Here is a 21,040-nt window from a genome sequence, read left to right as displayed (position 1 = left end):
GCCTTACAGCACCCAGGCCCACGGCTCGCTACTGAAACACAAATCTGTAGCCAGCTGACACAAGATAAAACTCAGTCAGACTTGGGCCCTTAGCTCTCCCAGGCTCTTGAACCATTCCAGCCTCGTGGTGAGCACCTACACGTGGACACAAGCATCAGACTTAAAACGAACCTAGAAACATGAGGCTCTGAAGTAACCCCTGGGAAATCAAATGGTACCACATTAAACACGTCCCTAAAAATGCCGAAAGGCATCCTTCTTATAAATCGTTTCAGTTTGCTTTGTTCCAAAGTGCAGCAAAACCACTGACTGTTAAGGCCACGTTGAAATTTATGGTATTAAAAGATCCTACCGCTGAGCTGGCAACTTCTCCTTCTCTCCCCTCAGTCCGCAACAGCTTCCATCTCGTCTCTGTGTTCCTCACCCAATTTCTCTGGTCTTGAACATCTGAACCTTCCTTCCTCTGGGATCTCATTTTCATGTTTGCCTAATGGTGGGATTGAATTTCACCAAGCTGTGGGTCAGCGGTTAATGCTTTTGTTATTGTTGAGCGTACTTTTGGGTTTTGTAGTATATTACAGCAGGCTGCCTCTGAACCAGTAGCACTGCTGCCACTGCCTTTGACCTCACCAAGGAGACACATTTAGTATCAAAACACTGGCTCCCTGGGTTAGGACTAGCCTGGGGACTTGGGGAAAAAACAGCAGAGAAGTCCAATCTTCTTATGGCTACAAAAAAAAAAAAAAAAGCATGGAGCAGATTCAGCACAGGTTTTGGGTTTGACTCAGCTGAAAAATTTTAGCTTGAGGTCTTAGTATGACTGCCTGGGGAGTTTTTATTTTCAGCTCATAAAGAGACAGCAAGCATGGAGAGGGTAAATGTTAAAGACCTATCTTTTAAAACAAGCACAATTAAAGTGGAATGGCCACATGTGGTTCTGGCTCTACTGAAGCATATTTTTGCCAGCATTTCTGGTTAAACGCAATCTCCATCCAGCTCCCCTGGTCCAAATTAAGCCATAGCATACCTTTAGCTAAGCTCTCAGATAGATAACAGCTCCAATGCCTTTTCTTTTATTTTGTGTTTATTTGCTTAGAAGGTTATAAATTGACCTTTAAAGAGATTTTACAATATAACCTGTGCGCAGTACAGGAAAATATTCAGTGACTTAAAATAAACTAAGCTTGAAGAGTTATCTTGGACTAAGTGAAATTGTATCAAGTAGAAATGAAGGTGCTTCTTCTCTATCCTCCTCACTGCACTCCATTTGTAAAGAGCAAAATCAGATTTGGCAGAATTAATATTGTCTTTGTATTGTCACGCCCAGAATGGTTACACCCTGAAAGTGCCAAAAGGGCAACTTTACACATTTATCTACAGCACAGGTTCAAATTCTGAACTAGTGCATGTATGCAGTGCTAAAATGTGTGTGCTCCTGACAGTGTGCTTTGCTTGAAGGCTAAAACAGGCTCTTCTCTTTGCTGGAGACCAGGAAGGACTTTCAGATGCCTTTGGTGGCCCACCCGTTATTCAATATAAAGCAGAAAGCACATCACACAGCAGCAAGCTCTGGGAAACGAAACTGAGGGCCACTTAGCTAACTTTAGGTTCCTTACTCATATGCTAGTGCTTTAACTTAACACTTTTCAGACAGAATTTAACATGCTTGGTGCATGAGGATTAAATGGCTTTTCAATTGTGTCTCACTAACAACAGGGTGTAATAGTGCTGTGATTAAATTACTTCAGTCAGGAGCCAAAAAAAAAGTGGTACTTAACTACTTTTACTGGGGTATCATGCCCATAATCTTACCTTTATTAAAAATAAAGTAAGATTTTATTAAAAACTAATAAAATTCTCACATACAATTTTATACTTTCCCTATCTGCCTGCCCCTTCAGGAGCATCCTGATCCTCCACATTAACATACCATGCAGCTAGAGCTGACCCAGGCCTTTGGAGACCCACATTTAAGCCTCTGACAAGACTTGGTGTGTGATCCTGACAGGTCATGGTCTGCTGGTGCCTCAGTGGGGATAACAGCACTTCCCTTCCTCACTGAGATGTTTGCGGGGAGCTCAGCAACTACAATAATAACGGCTATATAAAAAGTTTTTAATAGTGTCAAACAGATGGAATATCACATGGAGTTAGTTAGGAAACTGTCATGGTGAGGTAATGACATCAGGCTGATCGGGCCCACTACCAAGCTGCTTGGGGCAGGGACTGTCATTAATTACAGACCGAGCGCGACGGGGCTGCTTGACATTGGAAAGAAAAACGGAGGGAGGACAAGATAACTGCTGCATCCCAAAGGCTGCTGCAGGCAAGGGAGGATGGGCCACTCTGCTTGCTCAGGATGGACACGACCCAGAGACCCCAGTGACACATCAGGTACACATTTCTGATGGCAGCGACTTCGAAGCCCCAGAGCAGACAGTGAGTGGGACATGGAGCTTGACTTCAAGAGCAGGGTTGACTAATGCCTGGCAGGAATGACCCAGGTTAAAGAGTGTGTGCTCTACCTAGAGGCAGCGCTGTCTCTCAGTCCCTTTTACACTAGGAAAGCCCAAGATAGGGCTCCTTGGGCCTCTGTATCGTACTGCAACACAGGCAAATGGAAATGCTCAGCATGTGTGATCATTCCAGTTATCTGCTCATAGTACCACGAGTGAAAGGACATTTATTTCCAGTCAATAAAATGAAGAGATGTCCATTTTTTAGGAAGATACTTCTTGGTGTCATGTCTAAGCTGATCTGCAGTATTAGAAATGTGTATTTCTGGTAAAAAGATTAAAGAGGCTGCCACAAATAAAAGTGAGCTTGAACTGCGTGTGAAGAGAAGACAGCGCTCACCCTGTGCTACTGCATTAGCTCTGCAAAGGTTCTTCCAAGACCCATCTAGCAGGCAAAAGTTTGTCCTTATTGCAATGCCAGCATCCTTTCTGAAGAAAACAGGGTTTATATTTCAAAGCTAATAGATGAAATTTAATTTTTTTTTTTTCAGGGGGGATATTCTTCTCTTCTTATTTTTACATTATTTCCCATGTTTATATTTCACGCTATTTATTTTTAGGTGTACACAATTTTATTCCTGATGCTTTTGGGAAAGCAGTGTTGCTTGCCTTCCTTTAAAAGCTATGTCACTTCATTCAGAACTACTGACTCAGTTTCTTTGAAGTTATGACATTTCCAATTCAGGCACACTGGTTTCTTACTCAAATGATGCATCTGCTCTAAATATTTTAAGATAAAACACTTTTTCCCCCTTCATTTAACAGGATTATTCACAATGTTTAAACTTTCCATTAAGATGATTTTGAGAGGTTACTCATCCTGGCTGTAAGCTACAGTTCTGCAAGCCCCATGGGATCAGATAATTATAGAAGATCCTAATACAAAAACAGCTTAGGATTTTTGAGTGTTCCAAGTGTGGACAGTATATAAGGGCAGGAACATATAATCCACAGTTGTGTGACAAGACAACGAAATAAACCCTTGAGAGAGAATCTGACACATTATTTGCATTACAGAGTAATGCACCTTGCAACACCCATCTCTGAAAAAGGGAGGGCAGTAGGTCAGTACGTATGAATGTCTTTGTGTCCATCTATAAACCACAAAAGAAGTGCAATTCACAGGGATTTTGTGAGGATAATTTTACATGTTGGTGGTCCAGGTGGGACTTGCACTCTGGCAGGGTTTAAGGCCCCAAGAGACAATCCTGCATGCAGGAAAAATGTTCTGCCGGATACTGCAGCTTAACTCTTCAATAATCAGACCGGTATTTTAACGCCCTCCTTGGCCTTCCCATGATGTTTCTCCCTCTGTCATGATAGACATGAACTGCAGGGAAATGTACTGTTTCTCTTCCCCACAGAGAAGCTAAACAGAAATGGGAACTTGTCAAAATACCAAACTAGGGGAAAAAGGAATTTCTCTGCAATTTTGGCAAGCAAGAAGTTGATCTCCCTCCTCTCTTCCTTATTTTAATACCATTTCCAGTTCTGGAAAAACAACCAAGACAGAGAATAAGTGAGGAATGACTGTAGCTACAGAAAATATTATGAAGCAGTTGCTCTTTCTCTGTCCTTCATATTTATTACTTTCCTTCATTCACTCCCCACTTACCAAAGTAAGGGCACATTTACAAGCACTGCTAATTATGGAGTCGAGAGGATTTTGGAAAACTGATACAACTTACATTCTAACAGCTCCCAGGCAGCAAGGGAATCTATTACTAAATTCCTGCTGCAGCTACATTGCTTTCTTATTTCTTGTATGCTCCTTTGAAATATCTTGTAAAATGATCTTGACAAGAGGTCTTGAATTGAAAACCGAGGGTCTGTCACTGCACTTTCATGATGCACCTGTACAGCATCTTCAACCACCAGCAACAAGGAACTTTTATTTATTAGGAAACTTCACAGACGCTATAAAAGATTATATTGCTATCAGAGACAAAATGAGGCCTGGGGCCTTCACAGAAAACCATTATAGCCATTAGGACTGGTTTCATTTCTCACCTGCCCAAACAGATTGTTTTCATTTTGAAGGCTGTCGTGGGTTTTTAAACGATCACTTTAGCATTTAGCAGTCTGGGGAGGCCGAGTAACACACCAGGATACTACATGAGACTCTCACCTCCAGAGATCCAAGACGTGTAACAAACTTGGGTGATCTAATTCCTGGAGTTTATTTATTTTTTTCATCTATCATGAATGTAAGCAGCTCGGGACCTATCAGGGCGAGGTATGTGGACAGTGTTAGAGAAGCAGGCAGTGAGGTCAACAGCTGAGAAACATTATCAGAGATACACAGAGAAAGATTTCTTTTATGATTAATGCCACATACAGTCCAGGCACTCAGACAGAAAGTCAGACCAGAGGGGTGTCACAGCAACCACTCCCCTACTAAAATATTCTCATTTTTTCTTAAAATGAGCTTGCCCCACACTCACATATAGCAGTGAAGTGAAAAACCTTACTTATCTTTAGAAAACTGCACAAACTAATAGTTTCAAAAATAAGTAACGCATTTGAGATAGTCACTGCTAATAAATAATTTAAAGCAGATGACATTGGCTTGCATGTACACAATTATTTTCACTATGCAGGTCCAAAATAGAGCATCTGCTTTAAACATTGTGCAAATAAAAGATGAATCACTGATAACAGTTGGTAGTAATAATGATAATAAAGTTCTGTTAATCATGGCCTATGTTTTAGTAGTTCTCTATTATTCTCCAACTCTCCAGCAAAATTGGTAAAACAACACTGTATGCAGTTCTAACTTGCAGTACCTCTGCCTGTGCGACTAAGTGGCCATGCAAAGACCAAATCCAGTGATCCCACAGCATACTGCTCTGAGACACATAAGCTTCAGGGGCTGTATGGCTCTTGAAATGATTTTGTCTCTGTGGAGAACAGGAGGGAGTCACAAATACTGTTGCAAGTAAGAAGTTCAGGGTAGACATCGATCCACAGCCACTGTTAGAGCAGTGGTCTCTGTAGATGTTGGGTGCCAGCAGCAGCACAGTGAGGTGCTTGGGATGCCCCAGCACACACCCAGTCCACCACAGCTGGTTTTCTGCCTTATGCTGAAATAGCCTGTAGGAGCTGCATACAGCAGAGCCAGCATCTCAAAGCATCCAGGCACATTTATCGCAGAGTCACACCTTTTGAATTTTAGGGCTTCTACAACTAAAAACTTCTTGGTGTAGCCCTCATGGCTACATAGAAAATCTTGAGAACTGAACATGTAGCCAGGATACTGCAGAGATCCTCGGGCTGTAGGGTTGAGGGCCCCTTCACATCTAGGAAGTCCCAGACAGCCCTTTGGAGGCACATGGCCAACACTACGTCAGGACCCTCCGTGGCGGAGGAAAAGGCTGTTGCCTTGTTGAACCTTTCAAACTGATACACCCCAAGTGCCAGAGCAGCTCTAAGACCATTCTTCCTCCACTGAGCCAGTTTATTCACTTGCAGTCATCAAGCTTTGGTCCATCCTTTGTTCAGATTCTGCTTGGCAGTTTCGCTCACCAAGCTTCCTGCCTCCTCCATACCATGCTGGCAAACAGTGGGTCCACATCTGAATTGTTCTGGCAGACAATATTTTTAACTCTGAGCTTAAGGAGAAAACCAACCATATTATGCTCAGATCTGGCAACCTTTTGCTGCATGCTGTGGACACATTTCACATCACAGCTATTTTTTATGCTCTGTTGTTTGCTTGTATTTCATGTTTTCATTCAGCTGGAAAATACAAACAGTATGGTTCAGCTTGGAGGTGAAGAATTGCCAGTTTGTATAAACACTTTGATAATAGAAACTTGGTGGTGATTACAGCTCAATATCTGCTGGAAAAAACCAGAGGCCCTTTAGCAAATTTTCTAATGTAGTACAACACTGGTGCTTTGTTCTTCAGCAGATACTCAGCCATCCAGGGGACAGCCAAGCACACAGAATTAAATTGTGTAGGGCTTTTACAGACTCTCAGTGCCAAGTTTTGCTTGTAGTTAACAGATATTTTCAGTTGCCTAAGCTGCTGGTAAACATTTAGTTACTCTTCATTACTCTAAAGTTCTTTCCTGTAATCACTGCCTGGCTGGAGCTCTCCACACAGGACAAATTGATTTAGTGGCTGAACAGGCAAAGGTACAACTGAAGAGTAGCCCAAGTATTTGATTCCAACAACTTGTGGTGCCAAAATGCAAATTCTTTGAAAGTTCTAATTCTATTTAGATTTCATTAAAGACTTGCAAAAAGTCAGTAGTAAAATAAAGCTTCAAACAGAATTGCCTTTTACCCTGGCGAAATTGAATTAAACTAGTTTAATCTCACCCATCATCTGAAACCTGCATCATAATTTACACATTGGGTTCCAACAAAATGGGAAAAGCTGCCTTAAGCTGCGATCAAAACTGCAAAGGAAATCCAGAATATTAATACTTTTTGTGCACAACTCTTTGGTCAGGCTTTGCAGGTCAGCACACACAACGTCAGTGTAAGTGAAGGAGAACAAACATACATCTTAAGTTATTTTCCTGGGTTTTAAACTATGTCCTTTTGCAAGTTTATTCCACTAAATCACTACGGCTGGGATTTCACTAGGTGAACCAGCTTTAATAAGTAAAGTTTTCATCTCTCCCTAGCTAAAAGAGTAACCTTACTTGAAGCCTTTTCAATTTCCAAAGTTGCCTTCAGCTGTTAGTTTCCAAGAAACAGCTATTCCCAGCCTGTGTGTCTCCCTCTCATATGCCACTGAATATCCACCCTATGCTTTCAAAAGTGTCTATGACTCTGGCTGTGCTAACTGGCAGATGTTTTTAGAGACTAGAAAGTGTTTAGTCCCTGTGGACTAAAAGTTACATGATGACTTCATCACATAAGCAAAAGCTAATAACGGGAAAGCAAGAAAGCAGACAAGTGTTATATTCCAAAAACATGATGTTTCCTGTGCTTCTGGCAAAGCTACTCCTGTGCCTGAAAAAAGGCAAATCATTTGAGTCTTGGTGCTCAAAACACACACACACCATCAAATCGCTGTGAGATAATTTATGTGCCTCTCCCTTAGCTGCCTTCCCCACCAGTACTCACTTTCCTTTGGATGGAAGGGAGAGGGTGAAGGCAGAGGAAAGGCAGTGTTTGTTTACCTTCAATATCTATGCACCGACTATGTGCCTCACAACACTCGCTGGAAGGGGTTACTACACCCAGGAGTTTACAGCAAAACAGCAGCAGAAATCTGAGCAGCTGCCTCACGACCACGCACCTCAGCTCCTGCAGGGAAATACTCTTTCAAGTGCATGGCTTTACCCTCTCCATTTAGGAAAATTTGGAGACTGATACAGGAGCAACTGGAAGTAATTAGCATAAACGGCATCTGCACACAGAGGCAATACTTGCTGTGGTTTCATATCAAGCCATCAGCAGTGGACATCATGCTCTCTTGCTCCACGTCCTTGAGCTGCCCGAGTGACAGATCAAGAAACCAGAGGATGTGGATACACAGGAGAAAGGCCTCCCTCCAGTGACATGATGGGGAAGAAGAGCAAGTGAGTAGATAGGCAGCACACCATGGCAAGACACAGTGAAGACCCTTCTCTGTCTAAGAGGGGAGAAAGGATTTGCCCTGGAGCCAAGCATGGCCTTTTTGTATTATGAATTCTATGCATGTATACATAATTTTTCTTAGAACAGTAAGGGAGGGGGCTATTTCCTAGAGCTGATTAAAGAAGCATGACTCGATTTTCAATTTCAAACGACTCGGGGGGCATTCCAATCGACTGCAGACAGGAAATGAATACCATACATACACTGAACAAGGCAGATGCTTTTGAATCTGACACTTACGTGAAATGAAAATATCTTCATTTCTGTCTCCCCTCCACCCCATGTTCTAGTTCTAGCTATTTTTAGGATAAATGGTTTTATTTTTCAAACTTGCTATAACATAGCACCAGAAGCCACCCAGATGCCACTGACAATAAAGTGTATGGGAGCAGGCAAAAAGCATCGTAGGAGAGGAAAGATAAGAAGCTCAGTTTTGTGTATCCTCACCTCCTCTGGTGAGGAACAGAGATGAGACCCTGGTGGATAAACCAGATCCAGGGAGGGACAACAGCTCTATACAGAGATCCCAAAGCAGATACAGCAGAGACACTGAAGGCTATGGCTCAGAACTCACTTCCAGCTACTTAACTCTGCTAAAGAGATAAATATATATATTTTCTCCTCATACAGCTGCTACAAGCCAACTGCAATAATTGTCATGGTAGTATTATGGGGTTTATAACCCAATATAACAATGTAATTGTGTCTCCTTTTATCAATGATAGCAGTGCGTATTAGGGAATTGGCATATGCGGCTCTTTTCCCCCACTTAGTCCATATATGTGCAAACACTTCTTGTATTTTATTGTAGGAATAGGATAAAGGAAGGAAAAAAATCAGAGAGGCGGTATTAATCTGGCCCTTCCTCTGATGTTATGCAAATAATGAGTTCATTTTATCTTGATGTTAAGACAGCCAAAGCTGTATTCCTAAGAACATGAAAAAATGATCCTCTTAGGAGACAGAAGAAGAAAGAGGGATGGGTAGGTGAGAAAGGCAGCTTTGATTTACATTATTCAAAATGCCATGACTGCCAGATCAAAGAAGAGCAGGAATCAAATTCACATCCACTGAAGGATTTCAGCAGCTTTTTCAGAGCTATTGATCTCTCAAGGGCAAACCCTTTTAAACACTAGGTGGTGCCTCTAACTAGCCAGAACTCCCACCTTACACTGGCTGAGCCTCACATAGTTTGCTTTTATCAGCTGAGGAAAGCAGAAACAGCCAAGAAAGCGCTGTGTCTGGGTTCGATGGACACACAGAGCTGAGCACAGAATAGCATGTGTGCATTTTCTGCACCAGATGTTGCCTCTCCAATGGCTGCCATGGTAGATGGTTACTAAAACCCAGGTTCCCCACTGATGAGCCATGCGTTTGGTGACCATGGAGCGCTTGGTCTGAGGACAGAGTGCTGTCACGCCGGTGAGAGCTCTGGGCAGGGCTTGTTTGCTCAGTGCTGACTTACTAATAAGTATAAAGTCACCTTGTATTTTGTGTGGGATGAAGGTGGAATAAGACATCTAAGGAGCTACTGCAGCTCAGCTGACAAGCAGTGACTTGTTCATGAGTTTGAACTCACCAGTCTAATCTGAACACCTAGAAGGCACAGGATACAACCCTAAATCAAGTGCTGAACTGTCAAATGCACCACGGATTGGCATCTTCCCCCCACCCCTTCCCTTCCTTGGGTCGGGTGTCTTTGGAGTCTGGTAGACAAGCTTCCAGGTGTTTTGCCTTGTCAGGAGACTTCAGGGTCATGTCTTAAGCAAGAGCCACTGGAATTGGGTGTAGTACAGCAATTTAATCTGATGCAGCCCCAGATGGTTTCCTAAGAGCTGCCTTTGGGCTTCTGATGTGGATCCCCTTGCAGCAGGCTCATTGCTGCTGCCATCATTGCATCCCTGGGAACACTCCTTTCATGCTGCCTTCCACATTTGCTATGCTACACACAAAGCTACAACAGCACATTATGGATTATTTGCCTCTTTCCAAGGTCTGCTCACATTTTGAAGCCTATCTGCTCCCACCAGCACTCAGCACATCTTGGTACCTTAAACATTTTCAGGAAATGGATGACCCATTTCCCCTGGCATATTTGGATTGAGAGCTGGTGCTGCTACCATTTCAATACATATCAAAATTTCCAGGGCTCTATCAGGCTACACAGCTCATTGGAAATCTTTGGCACTATTGTTCCAATGCGCCTGAAGACACAGGCTGTGTGGCTGCCCTGGGTCGTGTTTGAGATGTATATTCACAAATGTTAGACATACACATATGAAGCCCCCTGTTCTTTCCCCATAAAAGCCTGGACTCTAAAGCACAAGGTGAGGAGTAGACACTCTATTGGCCAGCTGCAGTGAGCCGTTCATAAATAACACGATGATCAACTCCCATTATGGAAAATAATACTCCAGCAGCTCTGTCCTGACAAACATCTGCTTTCCTATTGTAGAAAGCAATAACAAGATAGGAAGAGTTAAATGCTGAACTAAACAAACTGAATAAAGAAGAAATGGTAGGACTAATGATGGATGAATTGTAAACCACCTGCAAATGTTAAAGTTGCCATACTCTTCTGCAGAACATTATGTCTATACTGCAAACCTCCAGTAGGCAGGGACTGTGCTCTATAAAAATCATGATGAATGCAGGCTTATTTTTATATTATGGAGGTCCTAATCCTCCTCCTCCTCTGCCTTTGCTCTATTGTTACAACATCAAAGACCAACTGCTGGCCAAGATACAGTCAATATGAAAAGGGCGACCAGCAAATTTACTGCTTGACTTCATTCCCTTTAAATGGAATAGGCACCATGGCCCTTTTTCAAAGTCCAATCGCAGACATATATCTTTTTTATTGGACATCATGTACAATAAAGTGAAGCTGTAACTTGGAAAAAAAATAGAACACCTTAAAAAAATCCCATGAGGTGAACATTCCTTTATAAAAATATCACTGTGGTTACATGTTTTGAAAAACTCTGGGTACTTCACAGGGCAAAAGGCATGGACTGGCTAGGTTATAGTTTAGCTAAGATGCATACCCATGCCTAATATTGAGTTGATTTCAAAAAAACCCCAACCAACTAATAAAAAGTAATATATTTAAGACAGAATGCCAGTGTCATTCAAATAAACTGAAATGGCAGCATTCATGTCATGAGAATTGTTAACTGCTTTGTTATAGCCTGCTCTCTGCAGCAATCCTTTATAGACTTCTTCAGTCCAGAGAATCTTAAAATCAGGAGCACAAAATGCCAATATATAGACTGCATCTTAAACAACTCCAGTCTGATTACTGAGGTAACTTCCAGAGGCACTTTCAGAAGAGAATTGTAAGCATAGACATGAAAGACATGACAGTTTTTTGCTATCATGTTGCTAAATAGAAGCTGAATAATTTCTGGCTATGAAATTAAGTAGTGAGTAAACAATTTACATGATGAAGGAGGTGAGTATAGAATCAGGGTGTTACAGAATCTGTGCTAGACAGCTATGGTTTTCATTTTTTGTTTTTAACTCTTAATCCTTTTTGTTTCTTTGGGTAGCTTGTACAAACAGACATTACTAACTATCTGGTTACTAATGTTACATTGAGACCAACCCCATACTGATTTCGAAGTCCTGCACTGGTGCATATGGCAGGTAAAACCAAGCAAATTTATGTTTTATCTGTAGTAAACTTTGGCAGCTGCTTCCAGTAGAGTAATTATGGTTTCTTCAGGCAAAAACTGCTGCTGCTGGGTTACTTCTAATGCAATAAAGATACCAAAGCTGTGTAACTAATTTTTGAAGCACTAGCTTAAAAAAAAAATAGTTGTCTTATCACTAGATTCTCTTCCGTCTTATTTCTGTTATGATTTCTCTGCCATCAGCCACCTCCTCTTTTCATCACAGCCTGCAACACAGCTCTTCCAACACAAAAGACCCCAGCTCCTGCTCAGCATTCCTGGGCATTCCTCTACTAGAGGAAGTGTTTCAAATGAGTGCCCAACCTCAGTACCTGAGCACCCAACCCAATGGGAATGCAAAGGCAAGATGCCTGAAGGGAGCATTTGGGAAGCTAAACCTGTCCCATGGACAACATGGACTCAGTAACTGCTCCTTAGAAGGGGAGAAATCCTCTTTTATTAGAGCAACCCCAGTGGCAGAAACAGATGGGGCACTATTTGGTTTTTATAGACATGTACACAGAACTCTCTGGTTTTGTCATGAGAACCGATCTCCACAGCCCTGGCAAAGAGGAAATGTTAATCTTCTCAAGGAAGAATTACCGTGGAACAAACAGTCCTGGATTTTTCAGTGCAATGAAACATAACAGATGGAAATTAATTCATGCAACATGAAGAAAGCCACACACCAGGGCCCAGCTTGTCTATATGGGTGGACATGTGCTATGTGCTTATCAGTTCTGTAGAAAAACTGAGCTGTGAAAGATTCATATTCAAGAGGATCTTGGCTCTGCAGCTGACACAAATCATTGACTTGTCTTGCTTTGTGGAAGTCAGTGGAGCAAGGTCAATTTAAACACACTGAGAATGCAGGTCTAGCACAGAGGCATAAAAGCCAAGGGATGTTTGAACTCATACTGCCTTTCAATGTGCACTGACTCCACCAAGAGTGTGAGAGAAAGGTTTCATCTCTGATTTTCCCCTCTCATCTTCAGGAGCACCTCCATACATTAAAGGCTTAGAGGTGAACAACTCCAGGCCTGCTTTCATCTTGTTAGACTGCTAGAAGAGAAGGATAAAAAAGATATGACCTATGGCTATGAGTTCTCCAAGCACTTGAAAAACAAGGACAAAAGGATAAAGGAACTGCTTACCAGTACCGCCCACACCAGCTCCTCTAACCAAGCATTGCAGTGCCACAGAAGTGACCACTGTGGCGAGCCATCCCTTATTACAATAATAAGTTACATTTTACTTTGTTTTCTTTCTTTTTCTGGTATTTCAAATCAAAAGTACATGGAAATACCAACACTGGAAATATTCTGCTCTTGGTGATGTACCAATGAGCTCACTACGCTGTTTCTTGGAAATGTTATTCATCTCTATGCTTTGGACTATGAATTTAGCCTGGCATTTACTGTCTTTTAAAACTTGTAAAATAGGCACAATGGTCTTAAAGCGCAACAGTAACCACTGCATCATTGAGCGCTTCCTTCTGCCTTTTACTAAAGCACTTTGTATTTTTCACTTTAAAGTTACACTTCATTATTCATTTGTGACAGTGCCTCCATTCAGGCTGGAGACCCATTGCGCTGCACATCGCTCACAAGCTACACCACAATACTGGAACCTCAACATCCATAAGCTTGGGTTGAGATCTGAAAAGTAAAATAAGGAAAAATAAAGGATACCACTGAAAAATAATACTTTTAAGAAGTCTTCTTTCTGAAAACTGAACATTATTCATTCAATTCAAAGGGTTTTTATGCAGTGCAGTCTTAAAGCAGACAGCAAGGTAAGAGTCGTAACAAAAAGGCCAAATAAGCACTACCCAACACCGTGAAGAGAACAAATGAGGCACAACTGGGTACTACCACATCTGTTTGCAAGGAAGACTGGCAAAGCACACAGAAGAGCATAAAGCAACCAACTCTGACAGGTAAACCTGCAAAAGCTGCTAAATCAGGATGTAAGCACAAAGCAAAACTACATTGCTTCAATTTTTTAGGTTTATGCTTGTGTAAGGAAACATCTCAATTGTCTGTCTATATACTTGAAATATGAGTGTATTTCAAGATTTTAAAGTGATGCAGAAGAATGTAAGCATAAGAAAAGTACGGCAAAATTATTTCCTAGCACTACTTGTACTATGTGCACTTTTACATAATAAAGGAAAACAAAGGAGAAATTCTTAAGCATGAATGTTCACAAATCTGTGCATCTGAAAAAACCTAGAGATTTTCAAACTGATTTTTTCTTCCCACTGGAATACATACCGATGACTGGGTTTTCAGAAGCCATCTCTATCACATACAACTTCAGAAAGCTTTTCAAACATACATATTACATTGGAAGGCCAAGCCTGCATTGTCTGCATCATTATCAATACTACTGCCTTCTGCATTTCACTTTCTATGAAGTTTTCAGATGCTGTGACATAACACAGCTGGTGTTTCCACCTTATCGACAATTCTTCCATTGTTTGACGGTGTTTTCCACCATTTTGGAACAATTCAGCATTGATTACTGATACAGAGATGCAGTAGATATGAGTAGAGACAAAAGAACAATGCTGAATTCAAACCACAGTTCCCAATTTACATTCAACATAACCTGGATTGGTTAAACAGATGTCTGCTCAGCAAAGGAATTCTGCAGGAGAGCAAGGTGTCAAACAGCTCAGTATGCTGAACCTTTAAGTACTGGGGCTCAGCTACCTACCTGCAGGTCCTAACAGTACACACTGACCAGCACCACACAGTGATGAAATTGTTGAGGCCACCAGAAGTGCTGTGGCTCTAGGCTTCCTGTTTTTGTGGACAGCTGGCATTAGGAAAGGACAGAACAGGGAAATGTTACTGAACCTAAGGGCTGGCAACTGAAGCAGGAGAAGCGAAGGAGAGTTTTGTGCTGATCAGGTAAGAGCAAGGGGTCAGGAGCAGTGTGGTTGTATCACTGTTGCAGCTGCCATGACCAACTGTGTTCCTCCTGTGTAGAACAAGATTCTCTATATGATCAACAAAGAGTTAAAAATAAAAGCTACTCCAGAACCAGTGCTGGCTGTCCAAGTTAGATGAAACAAAGTGGAAAGTACCAATGCAGCTCCATCCAGGATCTCTGTGTACTTACACCTGACCTCTGCTCTCACCAAGGGCAATCACTACAGCTCTAGACTTTCCCACGAGCCAGTCTCAAACCCACCACTCCTTGCATTGCCATGAGTCATCCATCTGGCTGGAGGGCTCAAGGCCCTGGTAGCAGGTTTGCCTTTAACCCTTCCACTCTCACACACAGCCCTAGAGCACAGGTAAGGATCAACTGAGAGAAGAGAAAGGCAAAACAAGGAATGTCACTGGACCTCTCCCTGTAGTAGCCACTGCATTTTGTGTTTGGCTCCAGGACCATGGGAATGGACATGAAGACACTGTGATGGCCCAGAATGAATTTAGAACAACACACACTCTGCTTTTTTCTTACAACAAGCTCAATACTATAAAAAGCTGGAAAACAATCCTAAATCTTGCTCAAAACAGAACTAAATAACTCAAAGAGACTATTCAGTACGAAGCACTAGGAAAAAACTGCTGTGATCTATAGTTCCAGAGACAAAATAGAGAGGCACCTTGTGATTTAATGCCAGGTATTTATCAGTGATGATCCAGGATAAGCAGTGCAGTAACTGTTAGCTGTTGAGCTGAAGAGATGTTTAGCAAAGTATGCCTCATCCAAACATCTTGGTAAAATTTAATTCAGGAAGTTACATTCATACCTGCCTAACATTGCTCCTTGCAGCCACAACTAAATAAAATATTCTTCAATACCGGTTCTGAATTATTGCAGTAGTCTAAGATACCAAAAATCTTGCCACATCCTACCCTGAAGGTATAGTAGCTCTTTTCCACCAAGGACCTGAGTTTGCTAGGAAATTAATCAAAGTGATAGGTATGAAGAGAAATGTAATTAACACTTTCTGGAGATTTCTGGGAGCTGGGTTTGAAATGTGAAAGAATCTCTCCTGGGAGCAATGGATGCCAGAAAATGGTCCTCTGCTCAGTGCAGCAGTCTCAGTCCTTCACCCTTGTTTCCCATTTTATCCTTTGCTTCCATGCATGCAGCAGCAGTACACGTAAAGCTAATCACCCTTCCTTCCCCCTGGATCCTGGAACAAGCCACAGCCCACTAGCAAAACCACTAAAGAGCACACATAATTCCCTCCCTTGGGAGATGAGAGAATGAACTGCACATGGACTAAGCCATTGCTAAATCTTCGTGCATAACTGGAGGAACATATGCCAAAGGGTGAACTTCAGTTAAGAACCTACACAGAAAAGCCTGCTGAGAACAGGCAGGTTTCACTGTCACTGCCAAAAAGCATGAAACAGTGTCCTCTGCGATGAGGAACCACCTCCCCAAGAGAGACTTTGGGCTGCAGAGAATCAGCCTGCCCAACTCACAAGCCACCTGCTCTGAAAACTATTCACGTAATGTATAAACTTCTCTTGAGGCAGAGAAGGATTTAGTGTTCATAGTAAATACACGACGTACATCCACTTACTGGCACCTTATCCAGGCTACGGGCAGTCAGGAAAACAAGAAGGCAGAACGTGGAATCGACAGGTTTTCAAAGATGACTTAGACAATCGGTTCCTATTAGAGCAAACCAAACTTAAAGCTCCAGAGCTCAAATAAGCTTTAAAAAAGGCCAGTCTAAAACACTCCCAAAGTAAACAGCTTGAGTCCTACTTAACTGAGGAAGCCAGAAAGCTGAAATATGCCACCATATGTGACTGGAGATAATTTTGCAAATTGCCTGAATGCTGTACAAGGGTCAGCAAGAGCGCACAAGCCCTGAAAAGGCTGAAATGCACGCCAGCAAAGGTAGCAGACAGCGCACCATTGCTAAACTTCTCATGCCATTGAGCTGGGGATCTTGGGAGCAAATCACGAGCTCAGCCCTGTAAAGGGCTCCTCACACAGCTTGGAGAGTGACTCTTGTGCAACCACTTATAAGCAGCAGAATGTGTTTCTTCTGCTAGGGCTCAGAGAGCGTTTCCGACACGCTGTAATTGCTTGCACGCTTATTGAAGAGGGGGGCAAGGGCAGGAGCAGGGTGATTAGAAGGAAAAAAATCTGTTTACAGCATTGTTCTGCTTTTCAAATTACGTTTTCTTATGCAGCTCCAGTTTTAAGCACAACTACCGAGTTTCAGGCTAATGTAATACTGCTGCAAGTACCGCAGTGGAGAATCTGAGTTCATGTGCTATGGCATATATTGTTGGTGGCTCCGTTACTGCATTTTACAAGGTCATTTTTCTTGGTGTGGGAACACTGTTTTTCTTGGTGTGCAAGGCCTGCTATGGAAAAATTAGAAGTGACGGGGATAAACTTTGCGATGAAATATTTTCTCTCAGAATGAAAGCACAGATTTTAGAGCATCGTAAAGTATTAAAAATGTCTTCCAAAATTTATGTTCAAGGCTTCCCTTCCTTTTAGAACTATGTAAAAAGATAAAAACATACCCAAGATGCTTTTTTCCATCTCTTAATATGGCTTCATTTGCCCTTCTTCAGAAAAGAAAGTTTGTACTTGTTTATTTCATAAGGATGCTGCACAACAGCTTCTGGATGCTAATTAAATTAGACCTAGTAGAATTCTCACCAGACAAAATCTCCCCCCTCCCCAATTTTCCTTTTTCTTTTTCCCCATTGGAAGAGATGGAAGGAGGGGAATGAAATCTGATTGAGAAACACAAGGTTGATTCCCTCTCATAACTCAAGACTCTGAGCTATTTTACAACTCCAGTGTGGATTTCCCATTTTGTGTTAGTTTGCCCTGCCACGACCCAGTTCTAACAGCAGCATGAAGCCGCAGCCACGCAGAGGTCCAGCAACCATTGCTGCAGCAGTGAACCAAGGGAGCCTGGGCTTGTGTCTCACCCATCCCAAAGAGCACCACAGGCATACAACAGGATTTTCTTCTCACTGCTGCTCCCTTACAGCCAGTCACAGCGGCACAAGACAATCGCTGGAATCTCTGGAGGCACACACAGCTTGGGGAAGGGCACCAAAGGGGAAAAACAAAAGGGAGGAAAAAATAACTTGTTTAATTTTAGGATGGAAGGGGTTTTTTTCTATATTTCTTTCATCTCTCAGTCTAATAAATTGCAGGGGTTAACCCAACTGAAATACCAAAAGAAATCAAAACCTGTCTTACAAAATCCTTCCTTCATTTGATGGACCAAGGGATGGGAGAAAGAGAAGCTCTTCCTCCCTTAATGAATCAGACTTCAAATGCTTACAAATGTTTTAGACTATTTTAATCTCCAACAATATTTTAAGATTACTAAGGATTCTTCCTGAATCCGTTTTATGTAAAAAGGACCCAATTCTGACCACCTCACTTGTGCAGAGTGCGTAAGTCCTAACAGATCATATCCCAGGTTTGATAATCAAAAGCCAGGGGCTTTTGATACAAATTTGCCATGTCGAAAGACATCTATAAAGAGTTGCTGCAAAGATTACTCTTTCCTGGATTTGCCACACTTCTTCAAACGAAATTTCATCAAATGCAACACTGACATACTCACTTCTCACAATCGTTCCTCTCCACAGACCTACCAAGACAGAAAAACCCTGAGAGATAGTTCTAAGTCTGAATTTGTGCAGTTTTGTTTCCCACTCCGATTCTCTCCCTGGGAGTGCAGTGCACCAGGATTTTGCATTTCACTTCAGCACATGCCACGATACAGCCTAAAACCTGTCAAAATCAGAAGATCCCAGTGCAGACTTCCCATTGAGATCTTACGTTGTGATGCTCTGAATGGAAGTATCTGCCTGCTTAAGTGCAACTTTCTAAAGCAATAGAATCCAGCTAGCAATAGAATCCCTGGAAGTTATAAAAACAAAAAAAATTGATAGACTTCCATCTGTTTAACCAATTGCTCTAATCAATATCCTTTCCCCCCATAATGTTTTGTACAGACACAGTCTCTCAAATACATAACTGCAGAATCAATTCAGTTGGGAAGTATATAAAAATTTCAATTCTACAAATGGCAAAACATGAAAATATGAACTGCTAAAGCTATCACAGTGCTTAAAGGCACAGAGTTTATTAAGGTAATCTGTAAAAAATCACTGGACAGAAAAAAGTTCTTGAAGTCAACAAGCTACAAATTTTCATGAGACAGCCAACTACAATGATAATAATCCAGGATAATTATCTGAAGATGATTTTCCTCTTGTTTCACCCTAACCTTACAATAGTGCTCTAAAAGGAGCTCCTCAGGGAAATGGCATCACCCAGAGTTCCCACTTGCCCAGATGTTTCTCTCATTATGTTACAAGCCTGTCAAGAAAAGCCAAATTCAGGTTTATTCTAATGATAGCAAACACCTCATAAAAAACCTCTCCAAATTTACTTTTCCAAGGAACATCCTTTTAAAAGGCATTTCCAGTGCCCATGAGGAAAGAAAGCATAATTTATAAAACATTATTACCAGAAATCTTGCAGATACTAAAAAAAAAAACCATCCTGGAATGTCAAGCCGGTGATAAAACTGCAGCTCAGAACAGAGACAGCACAGTGGGGCCTTACCAAAGTGCACGGCTCAGCACTCCCAAGCAGGACTCCCACCAAGTTCAGCAGGAGGTTTTCTGAGTTAGGGGGACCTGACTGCAGGCTGTGACTGGGATGTTGAGCCTGCAGCTCTGGGTTCCCTCCTGTAGCTAGCGGGTTCGTTTGGTGGACCACCAGCTGGGGATCCCACGCATACAGTGATCAGTACAGCCTGCACTCTCCTTAGTTCTCCTTGTGCTTTTATACTCTGCTGGTGCTATGAGTCTTATCCAGACGAGGGAGGGTTTACATAAATTTATGGTGACAATAATTAGATATTTTTCTGTCAGTTCATCGTGGGACTTGGCAGATGATTTTTCTTTTACCGCTTGGATACAGGAGAAAAGAGTTGGTCAGGGCACATGCAACTGACCAGAGATTTACAAGCTTTGTCTGGGGATGTTGGTGATTCTGCAGCTTTGATCGCTGTCTCCAACCATTATAAATGAACGGCAACATGTGATACTGAATAAAAAGAATCACCTGCAAAAACACTGAAACAGAACAAAAAAAGTCTTTTACCTCTGTAGGACATAAAACACCGTTTGGTTTCATGGGAGAAGTCTTTCAAAAGACTGGAAAAGGCTGGCTGGGTCACAAGCGCTGTCCTTCACATCACAAGCACTTATCACCCTAAGTTTCTTGCCTATTTCAGGGCTGTCAGCCTGTCTCTTGACGCTTTCCAAGGAAAGCCATACATTTTGTTCCAGTATTTCCCGAGACCATACACCTATCTGTTCCCCTCTCACTGAGGGGACTGCTGTGCCCTCACGAAGGGGTGCCCTGGGTGGGACATGCTGTGCCTGACACCGCTGCTTCCATCCCTCGCCTGCCCCACAGACTTCTCAGGTGCGCCGGCCGTCGTCCGCTGCGGGAACACGCGTGGGAGCCGCCCCGACGCCTCCCGCACCGCATCGAACCGCGGCGCCGGAGCAGCTCTGCCTTTGCCACCGCTGCCCACGACAGCGTAAAGCCAAGGGGAGCAGGGGACACCCCGTGCGCGCCCGGGGAGAGCCCTCGGGCGGGGGAACCCTCGGGGTCGGGACAGGCGCGGGAGGCGTGAGAAGGAGGAGGAAGCGGTCGGGGCAGGTGCACGGCGCCGGCTCCCGACAGCCCGGCCAGCCCCGCGCTGCCCGGCCGCCCCCGACGGCCCCGGGGGACGCGGGAGGGTGGTGGGGGAGGCGGGGCGGCACTCACCTGCCGCTGGCTGTAGTTGCCGGCGCCCGTGGGGGCGTGGGGCTCCCCGCCGCCGCCGCGCAGCACGGTGATGTGCAGGGTGAGCAGGAGCAGCCCCAGCAGCAGCAGCAGCTCGGCCGCCAGCCGCACCATCCTCTTGAGCCGAGCGGCTTTAGGGCCCCGCGGCGGCGGCCGCGGAGGAGGCGGAGGAGGAGGAGGAGCCGCGGCGGCCGCCGCCGCCGCCGCAGCCGGGGCCGCCGCCGGGGCGACCCCGGCCCCGGCCCCAGGAGCCGCAGGACGGGCGGCGGGGACCGCGCCGCTCTCGGCGTCGGCGGGGCGGGCGGCGGGCGCGGGGCAGCGGCGGCAGCAGCAGCAGCAGCAGCGGGGGCCGCCACACCACGGCGGAGCCACGTCGGGGCGGGATGCCGCGGCGGCGGCCAGAGTCCCAGCGCTGCCCGG

The 21,040-nt window shown here is 43.5% G+C and overlaps 1 protein-coding gene across 2 annotated transcripts in view; it reads right to left on the bottom strand.

Annotated features, from left to right (window-relative positions):
• Positions 1-20,787, bottom strand: part of ISM1 (isthmin 1) — a 39,063-nt gene extending 18,276 nt beyond the window's left edge. The window contains exon 1 of one of the 2 annotated variants that reach the window (XM_039569938.1): positions 20,603-20,787. In XM_039569938.1, the coding sequence (XP_039425872.1) occupies positions 20,603-20,734 (132 nt within the window). In that variant the 5' untranslated portion in view covers positions 20,735-20,787. The remainder of the gene's footprint in view (positions 1-20,602) is intronic. The other variant, XM_039569939.1, reaches the window with a different exon arrangement.
• Between the last annotated feature and the right edge of the window lie 253 nt (positions 20,788-21,040).

Source organism: Corvus cornix, chromosome 3 (assembly GCF_000738735.6).
Source record: "Corvus cornix cornix isolate S_Up_H32 chromosome 3, ASM73873v5, whole genome shotgun sequence".
NCBI classification, from domain to species: Eukaryota; Metazoa; Chordata; class Aves; order Passeriformes; family Corvidae; genus Corvus; species Corvus cornix.
The sequence above is the reverse complement of the archived record's forward strand: the minus strand, read 5'-3'. Positions and strand labels throughout refer to the sequence as shown.